Below are 14247 nucleotides of genomic sequence, written 5' to 3'. Positions count from 1 at the left end.
AACTACATCACACAGGGCATGATATTTTTCACAGCCTGATTGATGTAGTTAAGCTGACCTAACTGTAGCATAGACCTCATTGCCTCACTGTTGAGGCAAACAGAGTCTTGAATATTTTGTGAGGATCCAATATAACTCCTTCAAACTTTTTAACACCATGGTCTAAATTGTTGTCACTCTGATAGAAATCATGATTTCCTACAGGAGGACCAGGCCTGTGCCACTTGCCTTATCCTTGCCTGCTCTGCTGCTGCTTGTGATAGAGAAGTGTCTGCCTGGGCTACCCGAGCATTTTTCAGGTAAGTTTCAATTAATTTATAGATTATGCCTTGAATTTTATGTTTAAAATCGAATGCCACTACAGCCACAAAGGAAGCTCTTCGTATGTTTACAGGGGGCAGGAACTGTTTGAGTTATGTATAAGTATTGTTTTAAAATTAGTGTAAACTCTTAACAAAGTAACGTGGAACATGCATTTTAAATGCAACTGATCATGCATGTATACTTAATTGGAAGTGAATATGAAACTTTTTGTTTTGTTTTTTAGAAGTTGTAACTTCTGCATAAAACTCATACTCCGCTCCAGAAAAAAATCAACAAATAAAAATGTCTTAATTGTTCAGAAAAAAGCATGTGGAATTTGTGTCTGTAATATGCTAATGACTTGTTCATCTAAATCGTAATTATTCAGTTTCCAAATTTGGGTGCACAAATCAGTCATACAGTCACAAATAATTTTTTCTGAAAATTTTAGGTCAGTATTTTTAACTCAAGAAATGAAAAATTGCATTATTTTCTGTTTGTTTAACCACATTTAACAAAATAAGGCCTGAAAATCAGATGATCTAAGTATGTGATATGCAAGGAAGTTAGTCTTTGTCTGGCATACCTTAGGTATGGCGGAGAAGCACAGATGCGATTTCCATCAGCTTTGCCTCCTCCAAGCAACGTAGGACCAATTTTGGGTTCTCCTGTTCCTGCTAGTGAGTAGCAAATGTTTCATTGATCTCTTTTTTTATCTGAATTTTGTTTCATTTTCACAGCTTCTTGTATCTTTACCCTTTCTTATTTATATGAAATATTTTCCTTCTTTTCATTCACTGCCTCAATTTCAAGGAATAAACCTGCTGATTATCAGAGTTGGGTTTTTCCAACTTTTCTTTTCAATTATTTTGGATTTAGGGGTTCACTGGTGTGATTCTAAAATATGTCCAGGTGTTCTAAAGATGCTGTCATAATATAAAGGAAATACAGACTTCTTGCCATAGTGCCAAAAATCACCTTGGCAGCCAGAAAGCAGTTTATCAACACTATATTGCAGAGTATCTTCTTACTTGTGTCATTCTCATACCTCCACAGGCACTGCAGGTCTACCCATATGTGGGTGATGGAAGAAATGAGAAGTAAAATAAGTTAATTGTTAGGATTTTTGTAGCCGTTTTCCCGCGAGCTGCGTGGAGAGGCTCCTGACCCTTCTCCCCAGTGGAAGCTCGAGGGCCGGATCTGGCCCATGGGCTGTAGTTTGGACACCCCTGCTCTAGGCTGTGCAGAGGAGGAGGAGGAAACCTGACTCTCATGCAGAGGGATGAGGAACAGGAAGGGGTGATAGAGTGGCGGTGGGGGGGTAGGTTAGAAGCAGTAATTGAGAGAAAAGGTGGGCAGGAGTAGATGGTGAGGGAGCGTGAAGGAGGATCCTTGGAGCAAGGGATGATAGGAGCTGAAAATTAGTAGTTGGGGCTGGAGCTATAGTGAGGAGAAGAAAGGAGCTGAGAGTTGGGGATTATGGGCAGGAGATGAGGTGGGAAATAGGAGCGGTGCAGGGGTAGGAGAAGGAAAAGATGGAGATGGACAGGAGCCAAAGAGGATAACAGCAGGGGATGGGACAAGAGCTGTGAGTGTGAGTTAGGAGCAGAAGGGGTCAGGGCAAGGCTGGGGAAATGGGGGATAAAGGCATGTAACCATCAGATTGACTCCCCTTCAGAACTTGTAATTGACCCATTCCCAATTCTCAATATTCCTTTGCTGTCTTGCATAGAGCTATCAGACCCACTGGCAAAGTGTGTCTCTCCATTCCCTTCTATATTCGCAAAAAGAAAAGGAGTACTTGTGGCACCTTAGAGACTAACCAATTTATTTGAGCATAAGCTTTCGTGAGCTACAACTCACTTCATCGGATGCATACTGTGGAAACTGCAGAAGACATATACACAGAGACCATGAAACAATACCTCCTCCCACCCCACTCTCCTTCCCTTCTAGTGGCAGACTGACACAGAAGATAACAGCTTTCTCCTGCTATGAGTTACTCCATTAGCTCAAGTGGTAGAGAACTATGCTGTGGATCTAAAAGTCTCAACCCTGTTGATGACACAAGAGGGGGGCAATATGGTTCCATGTGATGGAACTGTTTTTTTTCTACTCCACTTTTTGTTGCTTAAAACGATTAGGAAAAACATCTTAAAAATTGAAAAGAACGTTAAGGTTGCAAAGTCAAGCACCTTAATTAAAGCCTGCTCAACCTTAATTTGGCCCCTTATGACACAATCTTTAATTACATGATCACTTACTGTTTTCTCTGCAGTACCATGCCTCATTCAGTGCACATGGTGAACCTGCTTTGGGAATGAATCAGGGTTGTGTAGTGAAGGAGCTTGTTGTCTGTAGGAACCCTGCCTCATTTATTGCAGAAGTTGGGAGGTGGCAGGAGAGGATAGTCTCATGGTTAAGACAGTTCAATGTCACCCTGGCGAATTAAATTCTACCCCTGCCGCAGACGTGTTCCATGTGTTACTGGGTAAGGAACGTAAACCAAAATTTTCCCAGGTGGCCATTGCGTGTTCCTCATTTTCTGGATACTCAACTTGAGACAACTTGTCTGGTTTGGAGGAATGATGAAAATTCACAGCTGCAACTGAGGTCAATGAAAGCCCCAATCTGAATGTACAAAGTATTATATAAGGCTTATGTATCCTGAAAAGGTCAGACCCTAGGCTATGCAAATTGGACACCTAAAAGTAGTTGACACTTTTGACAATTTTGTCTTTAATCTCTGGCCTCAGTTCCCATTTGTAAAATGGGGATAATACCACCTCACCTCACAGGAGTGTTGTGAAGAGAAATTCAGTCATTTTTTAGCAATGAGAATACCATAGGAAAGCCCATGTATTTGGTGCCGAGTTTGGATGGTGTGCAGTAAATGAGGCATGGTGCCACACTAAATGATTAGGATAAAAATAAATATTAAATAGCTACTCATTCAGTGAGCATAAACGATTCTGTGCACCAAATGAGGAAGGGTCCTGTGCAAAAATAGTTAGTGATCATGTAATTAAAGACTTTATGGTAATGGATATGTACACGGGGCCAAACTAAGGTTGGATAAGGTAGACTTATTTCTCATGTTTCTTAACTTCTGAATGCTTGACTTGGCAATCTTAACATTCTTTTCATATCATGGGTTTTTATTGTTGTTTTTGATGCAATAAATGTATATATTGCTTTCTTTCACCTTAGGTTCCCCTATGCCTATTGGCAGTCCCTATCCTAATCCAAGCTTTTTGACAACACCAGCACAAGGTATTTTATTTTTTCATTTTTTGTTGTTTTCTCAACTAGATTTATTTATATCAAAAGTAAATGGATTAATCTATATGTGTCCCTGTCCTAGGTTTGCAGCCTCCGAGTATGTCAACCCCAATGTTTGCTGCAGCCAGTTCAATGTCTCAGGCTGGCGCATCCATGAGTGGTATGATGGGCCCAGAGATAGTGTTTTCAGGAAAACACAATGGCATCTGCATATACTTCTCTCGAATTATAGGGTGAGTTGTTCATATAAAAGATGTTTTGTCACTCAGTTCTTAACATAGTCTTTCTATCCACTAATGGCTTAGTATTTGCTTTTGATACTGTATTTACTGTAGTTTAATAATTAAAAAGTGTGTATATGTGACTAATCTAGGTAAATTCCAGTGGACTAGTGTAATCACATGCTACATGCTAGCTTCTCACTACAAGTGTGTAGTTAGCCATTGTAACGCATGTACAAAATGACCAATCTGTTGGCCGCCTTCCCTCTCTTAGACCTAATAGCACCCGGGTTATCCCACAAAAAGTATATCATCACACATAATAGACGGAGCAGGTAAAGGAGTATGCCTCAGCAATTTTTTGTTCTACTTTCTCCCTTACTGTTCCATGTGTTTCCTTCCCTTCCTGTTTATATGGTAACTGTTATCTCATTCCCTTTATAGCTCTGCTAGTATTGCATTCTGTGGGTGAGCTGGGCAAGAGATCTACTTAGACCCTGATCCTGCAATGGGCCATCTACAAGCACACACCCCTGCAAACTCGTTTTTTACGGTCCAGTCCTGCGAGGTGCTGTTTGCTTTCAGGTCCTATTCAAGTCTGTAGGAAACAAGAATGCTCATCACCTCACAGGGCTGAGCCCCTAGTTTGTAGCCTTCTTGGTTAAGGGATTTTTAAAAACCGTGTCCTATTCTGACCAAGTCCTATTCTGAGCAATAATAGTATTATTGATCTCTAGTATGCTGGACGATAGCACTGCAGAAATGGGGATTTTGACAAGTTGTACCTTGCCCTCTAACAATGTGGTAGTAGGAGGCCTGTTTAAGAACAAAACCCTCTTCGGTACTCTAAAAGTACTGCCTTTAAGAAAAAAATGTGTTTTATGGCATATATCAGGGGTTTTCAACCTTTTTCTTGCTTAGGCCCCCCTCTACATGCTACAGAAACGCCAGGGCCTGGCGGGGGTGGGGGGGAAATGGAGGCTCCAGGCTGGGGCATAGGCGTAGTTTGACTTCTGTTGGGGGGGGGCAAGGGCTGGCGGGGCTTGAGCCAGTTCCACACAGCAGGATCCAGGGAGGGAGCGCCATCTCCACCCCCTGACTCCCTCAGTAGGCCACCCAGCCTGTCTGGGCTGTGGAGGGATGCAACCAAAAAATATAACTCCAAGAGGGGACTCAGTTCAAAAAGTCTGAAGTCCGCTCAGGGTGCAGGGAGGGGGTTGCTAGGGGCTGTGTGCGGGCAGGGGAGTAGCTCAGGGTGCAGGGAGGGGTAGCTGGAGGCTGGGTGCGGGCAGGGGAGTAGCTCAGGGTGGTGGCAGGGGTTAGCTAGGGGCTATGTACAGGCAGGGGGAAGCTCCCAGTACAGCTCCCAGATTCAGTGGGACGGGGGGTACTGGGGCTCCCGGCTTCAGCCCCCCACTTCTCCTGGCTTGGGGCGGGGGGGCAGGGGCGCTTTGCCATCTTCAGCCTCACATCGATCCCAGCTTCAGGGACTTCGTGGGACGCCGGCTTCAGCCCCGCATCATTCCTGGCTTCAGTGCTGGGGCTCAGGGCACCGGGTTTCGTCCGCGGAGTTCCGCAGACCCACAATTGAGAACCACGGGTATATATGATAGTTGCCTGCCTATTCTCTCATCTTCTGAGACTACTATTAGCTTATGTGCAAAATAATATGAGGAAATCAAACCTAGTGTTGTTAAAGCACATAAAGAGGCTTTGTTTCTTTAATTGTAATTTGTACCTACCTCATTCTGAAAGGTACAGAGCTTATGCTCATGATTTTTTATGAATAAAGACCCTGATTTTTACAGGTTGAATCTTTGGGTTGGATTCAGGATGAAGGGAGGGTTTTTTAATTCATAAACATTAACAATTTGTATTAAGAAATGGTTTAGAAAAGAAACAATTTTTCAAGGCCAATGGCATTTTTGTTAATTTATTTGGTGTTAACATACTTTTATCTTGTATTTCAGAAATATTTGGGATGGCAGTATAGTAGTTGAGAAAGTTTTCAAGAGTGGTAACCGAGAAGTTGTTGCAGTAAGTGGGAGATTATTTGGTCTTTTAAATCTTCCTTAAAGACTTTATTTATTTATTTCTAGCACTTTTACATGTCCTTTCTTATCAGTGACACTGCATTGTGATACTCATCGCATTTTCGCAGAAACAATAAATATTTATTGATTGTATTTAATTGTTCTTTACAGGAGGACTGGGAAGGGGATGTAAAATCTTTCACGTCTAAATTACTAGTTTAAAGTTTTATCCGAATTAGTGGTGCCTAAAAATTACTAGCTGGTATGTTTGGTGATTTGTGTGAAATCCATTGGTCTTAGTCTCCTAATACACATTATTTCAAAAGAAAACCCAAACTGTAATTTAGTGCATCCTGTTTCCTTTGCTGACAGCCCCAGAAGAATGGCTGAGCAGAAATTGATCTAAATCTTTGTGTAGCGTCCTAGTTTGTGACAGAGTGAGTCAACAAAAGAGCTCTGCATCTCCATACAGACCTTTGCAAGGTTTTAGAGTAGCAGCCGTGTTAGTCTGTATCCGCAAAAAGAAAAGGAGTACTTGTGGCAACAAGAGAGTATTTCATTTCCCGATGGTGTCAGCTGGCACTAATATTCTCTTTAAAAATGCAAGGAAAATTATATATAATATGCCTGCAAACGTTCTGATAAACAAAAATCTGCATAATCTCTGATATTCTAGTCTTGAGCTTCTACTGAGTCTATGGGGCAAAATGTGTAGTGGATTTCTGAGTGGATAAACTTCTAAGTACTAAATTAATGCCAGCCTCATCTTCTTATTCAGCGAAACCTAGGTTTGGGCTGTGGTCTTCAGGTGGAACATGATAGTTAAGGCTATGATTTTGGCATGGAAATTTTTATAAATTTCATGGCAAAGTTGTGGGGAGAGGGAAGAAAAGTCACAGAAAGGTCACCAATAATGTAGTTTTTGCTACATCAGCGTGCACAAGGGCTTTTAAGTAGTAAAAGCAAGCTTACCCTATTCCAGGCTTCGCAGCCTTGCATACATGGTCTAAGTGCCACTCGGGTTTGGCATGTCCTCCCCTCATTTCCATCTATGGAGGGGCATATGCACCAGACCTGAATGGCATGGTGACCATGTGCTCCACATTGCGATGGCTGAGTGGGGAGCCAGATATGGGTGCTGGAAGGACTGCAAAAGTCCAGCATGACCATCCTGGAGTTCCTTTCTCCACCACCTTCTTCCCTCCTCTGACCCCCACTTCTCCTCCTCCCCACTGGTGAGTCCAAGGTCCTCAGGTGACGGATCCATCCCAGACTCACCCAGTCCCCAGCACCAAGAGGAGCCGCCGCTGCAGTTCTGGCAGGTAAAGGCCCAACTGCCAGCATGTGGCACAACACAGAACAGGATGCAGCCAGGATGCTGCACGATGCAGAGTGGAAGCTGGTGCCAGCTAGCCAGGCTGTGGTGTGCTCCTTTCCAAAGAGGATTTAAAAGGTGGTGAGGCCCCTATTTAAAAAGAAGAGCGGGAGGGAGATAATGGTCCTCCCCGCCCCACATCTCTGGCACCTATGGAGCCAGGCCCAGCACCATGCGACAGAAGCTGTCGCTGCAGAGTGAGTGTGGGATGGGCTCCTTACAGACTTCATTCAGATTCATGATTACTTTGAACACCGTGACCTCCATGCCAAAATCATAGTCTTAATGATAGTGCATTAACTCCACATAGCACTTTCAATATGTTGTCCTTTTGGTCATATTGTCTTGATGGTTTTATTCTTTAGTGACCGTTTTATATCTCTCAGCTGAAAATTTAAAAGGTTCAGAGATTTGAAATGTAAAGAAGCCCTCTCCTCCTCTTGCAGATTGAAAGCAGTGTTCCATCGCACATGCTAGAATCTGTGCTACAAGAACTAAAAGGTTTACAGGAATTTCTGGACAGAAATTCACAGTTTGCAACAGTAGGAGCTCTTGGAAACCCAAGGTAGGATTGAATATGTTTGGTTTACAAAAGGCATAGAAGTGCTACTTTTTGAAAATTATTCCATATAGATACAACAATGCTGTTCAATTTGGCTTAAGGTGTTTGTTACCTCTCTAATAAAACATATCTACTCAAACTCTCAAACGTAGTTTTTAGTTTCTTTTTAAAATAAATGTTCAGGGTTTGCACTAATAGCTTCTTAATTTATTTTGGAATTGCAGTTTTAGCACCCCAGCTAACCTGCAGCAGAGGTTACTAGGGTTCATGCGGCCTGATGGTGGAAGTTCTCAGCAAGTGCAACAAGAGCTCCAGAGGAAGTTCCATGGTAAGGGAAGTACTCTTGAACAATGAGTAGCAAAAGGTGGTGCATCCAAATGGTAATCTCTCACTGCTGTTCCAGTTAAGAGCCTGAATAAAAATGCAGAATTGGCTTCTGTGAGTAAACTGTACTCAGAAGTAAGAACTGTACAAAGAACGATGTAGTCTGGGTGACATCAACTGTTCACATTTTGCTCTTCATTTCTGACAATACATATAATATTTTGTCAGTACCAACATTTCTGCATTCATTTCTATGGGGATATTGGGGTGGGCATTTCCATATGGTTCCTCTGGGGACGAAGCATGTGGCCAACATAAAAACCCAAATGTAGACTTAGCAACACTTGCTAGTCTTTCTGCTTTGCATTTGATGGGTGACATCACTCATCAGAGTACAAATGTTTATCCTGTTTAGGATGAGTTCCAACTGGATATAGTAAGATTTAGTATTCAAACTGACTCCTTAAACAACTCACAAACATAACTTTTGTCTTTAAAATGAATATCAAATTATTAAGGACAGTCGCATCTAGCTGTCAGAGGTATAGCAAACCACAGGTCACATTTCCCATGACATTTCAATAAATTAAACTAATTAAAGAAGTTTTTAAGCTGCTTTCTCCTCTACGAAGAATTAAGTCAAAATCTTGTGTAGTTGCATATGTTTTCTCAGTCCTATTTCTTACACTCAGAAGCACTGGGATAAAATAAAAGCTAGACTGTTGTCTGTACTCTGGTCTTTTAAAAAAAAAAAAAAAAAAAGGCTCCAGAAGTGACCCTGGCAATTACAGGCCGGTTAGCCTAACTTCAGTACCAGGCAAATTGGTTGAAACTATAGTAAAGAACAGAATTATCAGACACGTAGATAAACACAATATGTTAAGGAAGAGTCAACACAGCTTTTGCAAAGGGAAATCATGCCTCACCCATCAATTAGAATTCTTTGAGGGTGTAAGCAGGCCCGTGGACAAGCGTGATCCAGTCAGTATAATGTACTTGGACTTTCAGAAAGCCTTTGACAAGGTCCCACATCAAAGGCTATTAAGCAAAGTAAGGAGTCATAAGATAAGAGGGTAGGTCCTCTCATGGATCAGTAACTGGTTAAATGATAGGAAACAAATGGCAGGAATAAATGGTCAGTTTTCACAGTGGAGAGAAGTAAATAGCAGTGTACCCCAAGGATATATAATGGGACCAGTTCTGTTCAATGTATTCATAAATAATCCAGAAAAAGGAGTAAACAGTGAGGTGGCAGTTTGAAGATGAAATAAAATTACTCTAGACAGTTAAGTCCAAAGCTGACTACAAAGAGTTCCAAAGGGATCTCAGAAAACTGGGTGACTGGGCAACAAAATGGCAAATGAAATTCAATGTTGATAAAATGCAAAGTAATGCACATTGGAAAACATAATATCACCTAAACATACAAAATTATGGGGTCTAAATTAGCTGTTATCACTCAAGAAAGAGATCTTGGAGTCATTGTGGATAGTTCTCTGAAAACATTTGCTCAATGTGCAGCGACAGTCAAAAAAGCTAACAATGTTAGGAACCATTAGGAAAGGGATAGACAATAAGACAGAAAATATCACAATACTACTATGTAAATCCTTGGTATGCCCACACCTTGAATACTGAATGTAGTTCTGATGGCCCCATGTCAAAAATTGTATATTAGAATTGGAAAAGGTACAGAGAAGGTCAACAAAAATTATTAGGGGCATGGAACAGTTTCCATATGCGGAGACTGTTCATCTTAGAAAAGAGATGACTAAGCGGGGATATGATATTGGTCTATAAAACCATGAATAGTGTGAAGAAAGTGAATAACTAAGTGTTATTTATCCCTTCACGTAACACAAGAACCAGGGGTCACCCAGTGAAATTAATAGGCAGCAGGTTTAAACAAACGTAAGGAAATACTTCACATAACTCACTGTCAACCTGTGGAACTCATTGCCAGGGGATGTTGTGAAGGCCAAAACTTAACTGGGTTCAAAAAAGAATTAGATAAGTTCATAGAGGATGGGTCCATCAGTGGCTGTTAGCCAAGATGGTCAGGGATGCAGCCTCATGCTCTGAGTGTCCCTAAACCTCAGACTTCCAGAAGTTGGGACTGGCGGACAGGTTGGATCATTCAGTAATTGCCCTATTCTGTTCTGAAGTATCTGGTACCAGCCACCGTTGGAAGACAGGACACTGGACTAGATGGACCATTGGCCTGACCCACTTTGGCCATTCTTATGGTCTTTCTTCCTTTTTGTCACAAGTCTCTATACATAATGGGGTCCTCTGTCCATGAATAGGGCTTCTAGGTGATACAGTAATACAGATAATATCTGTGCCATGCTAATTCATAAAATTGTCTGTATTTGTTCATCATAGTACGTAGCAATTTACCTTTTCTAAATGATGTAATAATATGAATCCAAGCAACTCTTCTGTGAGGTAGGTCAGTATGTATTACTCTCCATTACTTGATGAGGTAACTGAGACTTGCAAAGTCCAGCTATCAAGAAGATAGCAGAGCTTGGTTTAGAACTCATGAATTCCTGTCACCCAATCCATTAGACTGTGCTTCCTCCTTAAATATAGGTATTAGACCTCAGCCAGCACTCAGAAACCAGACAGGATGAGGGGTTACTCACAGAGATGCAGCATGAGATCAGTTCACTAGCTGTGTGGTGCACGTACACAGCAAGGATCAACGTTCTTTAGGTTTCTTCAGTTTATTAATTCTCTCATGCTTTCACTCTCATTTCTGTAACAAATATTGCCAATAGTAAAAAACAACAACCTTTACATAGAATAAAATGATCAAGTGCCTATTCATGTTTTGTTATATTTTTCTGTGTGCATGCCAAAACTCAAAAACTTTCTTTCAAAACATAGTTGTGGTTTCCAAGTGATTAGCAGTGGTTGCATCTTCACAACATGCAAGCACTTAACCAAAGAAGTGAATTAAGGACATCATAAGTATTACATTGCCTACATAATCAACATATTATATCCAATATAAAGATATTCATATTTCATCATAACACACCCTTAACTCCAATCCATGGATTGGGTTTTTTTTACTTTTTATTTTTGTTACTTAGATTTCATATTTAAGGGATGCTGTTAAATAGAAGATGCTATTAGTTAATGCCTTACTATTATCAATAATTTATTTACATTACCATAGCAGTCATAAGTTAAGGAAATTTTTAAGTAAATTATTTATAATTGCTGTTTCTAGAATAATTTAGTATAGTTCATTTAATACACTTTTTTTGAAAATTTATGATAAATTATTAATCTGGACTTCTATTTGAGGCTGGTCAATATATGAAATCAGTATGCACATACAGAACTATGTTTATTTTTCAAAAAGGTCTTCTGTTGTGTTTGTAGTTGGAGATAAGTGGTGACCAATTAGTATCTGTTTTGGGAAGTGTTGAGATGTAAAGATCCACACAAACAGGAATGAAAATGAAACATCAAACAGCAAAGAGAGAGGAAAAAACTCCTTAAAAATATGGGGAAATGTCATTGTAAAACAAAAGTTGGCATGGTAACTCAAGAAAACCACATGTAGTACCTGAATAGAAAATTACCCATGATCTATTCAATGTTACAGCAGAGGCACAGTTAACGGAAAAGACCTCACTTCAAGGGATCCAGCAACTTGTTCACAAAACCTGCCAGGCTTTAGCTTTGTGGAAACTTCTCTGTGAGCACCAATTCAATGTTGTTGTAGGTGAGCTTCAGAAGGTATGGTATAAACTTTACTGAACAACAGTCTGTTTTTTAGTTGATTGCATTTAACAAGTCTGGACTTCTTAAATATGCATTTTAAACAGTTAGTCTAATCCATTTAAATGGACTTCACAACCTATACAGCATGTACAGAGATTTCTAGAGTTCAGTTTTCTTGGTGTTGCAAGTATTCTGTTAAAATAAAATCTAACGTGTTGCTCTCACACCCCAAACTAATTAGCCGATTTGAAATGCTATTAAGTAATATTGGATTTGCTTTTTTAAAACTCTGCTTAGAAGTTAATATTGAGTTTGTTTTGTAATCACTCTGTCCTCACTTTGCCATTGAGCAAAGTCTGGGAAGTGCAGAGTGAAGACAATGGGACTGAAATGAGCCTGCATAGAAAATTCACTCCCTACCTTCTGGCTTGCAAAGGTCTAGCAGAGGAAGAAAGGCCCAGGTACCAGAGGCTTCAAGTCCCAGCAGTTTTGGGATGCGAAAGGCTGTTCAGTCCTCAAGGAAATTTGTGGAGGAACTTCTGCTGCTGCCACCATTAAGATAACTGGCAGATGTGTCAACAAATGCTGCAGCGAGTAACTCAGGAGACACCTTTGGAATCTAAAGCCTATTTGAAACACAGTTGATTTCAGTGACAGAGAAAGTAGAACTGAAGTCACCTTTATAAAGGAAAGAAAGTAACTACATTTGTCTTGTGTAAACAACATGGAGTGTTCTAAGTTGCCCATCAATAACAGTTTTAATCAAAGTTCTTTTGTTTGGCAATGAAAAACATTGCACCATTAGCACCAACCTAGCACCAGCAGTTAATTTATGAGCATAAGTAATTCTGTCCTGGTGATAGTGAGGATAATTTTAAATATGATTTGCAGAAGTGTGTGTGTGCACGCGCTGAGGGAAAGTATATTTGTTTTATTTGTTGGTTTAAAAAATGGACATGGGAGTTTTCTCAGTCCCCTACTTTTGAGGTTGGGAGTGATTGCTTTAAAAAAAGAAGCATTTCTCCAGTGTTTGTCAAGAGTTAGTTAACTAGCTGTTTAAAACTAACAAAAAAACCTTTCTCTTGCATTCTTGCAGTTTTCAGTCTCTTGAGAGATAATACCACTAGTTCGCAAAAAGATTCACATGACCAGATATTTATATTATTTTTTAAAAAACAGGATGATAATCTTTAAGACTTTATACAAAGAAGCAAAAAAGGGTGCAAACATGCATAATTTCCTTTGCGTCCAAAGTCCTTTGAGTCACCAGTATTCATTTATCCATCTCTCTTAGATAGATATATGGGCCCCAGTCCTACAGTATCTGAATGTCTCACAATGTTTAACATATTCGTTGTCACAACAGCCCTCTGAGGTAGGGACGTAGTATTATTCCCCCCATTTTACAGATGGGGAACCGAGGCACAGAGACTTAAGTGACATGGACTTCAGGCCACACAGGAAGTCCTTGGCAGAGCAGGGAATTGCACTCTGCTCTTCTGAGTCCCAGGCGAGGGCCATAACTGCTGGATCATCCTCTTTAATATAGTATTTTCTATTTTAATTGTTAACAGGCATTAAAAAATGTGCATTGATTCTGTGAATTTTGGTCATTGAAATTTATTTGTTGGGAAAGCAGCTGAATTTGCTTCTATTATAATAGCCCTGTTTGGAAATATGAGAATGCTGCAGCTTTGGAAATATAATGGATTTTTTTTCTTCCAATAGGAATTTCAAGAGCATTTGAAGATTACTACTTTCAAAGACTTAGTAATTAGAGACAAAGAGTTAACTGGAGCACTCATTGCCTCTCTCATTAACTGTTACATCAGAGATAATGCTGCTGTGGATGGCATCAGTTCACATTTACAAGACATATGTCCACTTCTGTACAGTACTGATGATGCTGTCTGTTCCAAGGTATAATGTACTTTTGATTATCTGTGGTGAAAGTGAGAGGTATTCATGGAAGACAGAATTGTTCTGTATAATTGTTCTTTTGCCTTAGCAAAATGCTATTGTGCATTTTATATTAATCCCACTGTATCCTCTTGGAGCTCAATGTAAGCCTAATAGAAATTACTTTAAATGAGCTGATTATCATTAATGGTCTTCCATCCAAACTTGCAGAATATTAGGTAGTGTGATCAAATGAGCACAAAATGTTTGTGCTCTTGACTGTCAGATTTATTTGTCAATAAATGACATGTCATTTGGTAGTGATACAATAGCTAAATGCACATTTTCCATTATGAATCTACTTTTAATTCCATCTCCAACTTTATTTCCTTTAGATTTATGTAATAGTTAAAAAGGCATGTATATAAAACCTCTGTTGCCCTAACATTTAAGCAATCTTACAACACTGTAATCCACCCGGGAGCATTAAAAACAAGCGTTCAAACA

The 14247-nt window shown here is 40.1% G+C and overlaps 1 protein-coding gene across 1 annotated transcript in view; it reads left to right on the top strand.

The window, feature by feature from the left end:
- Positions 1–14247, top strand: part of NUP155 (nucleoporin 155) — a 50159-nt gene that overhangs the window by 19206 nt on the left and 16706 nt on the right. The window contains exons 15-23 of the mRNA XM_074952490.1: positions 205–299; positions 895–983; positions 3514–3576; positions 3668–3818; positions 5777–5843; positions 7661–7779; positions 8001–8104; positions 11723–11856; positions 13570–13761. Coding sequence (XP_074808591.1) covers positions 205–299; positions 895–983; positions 3514–3576; positions 3668–3818; positions 5777–5843; positions 7661–7779; positions 8001–8104; positions 11723–11856; positions 13570–13761 — 1014 coding nt within the window. The remainder of the gene's footprint in view (positions 1–204; positions 300–894; positions 984–3513; positions 3577–3667; positions 3819–5776; positions 5844–7660; positions 7780–8000; positions 8105–11722; positions 11857–13569; positions 13762–14247) is intronic.

The sequence above is a fragment of the Natator depressus genome, chromosome 5 (genome assembly GCF_965152275.1).
Source record: "Natator depressus isolate rNatDep1 chromosome 5, rNatDep2.hap1, whole genome shotgun sequence".
NCBI classification, from domain to species: Eukaryota; Metazoa; Chordata; order Testudines; family Cheloniidae; genus Natator; species Natator depressus.
This window is presented reverse-complemented; position numbering and strand designations above follow the sequence as displayed.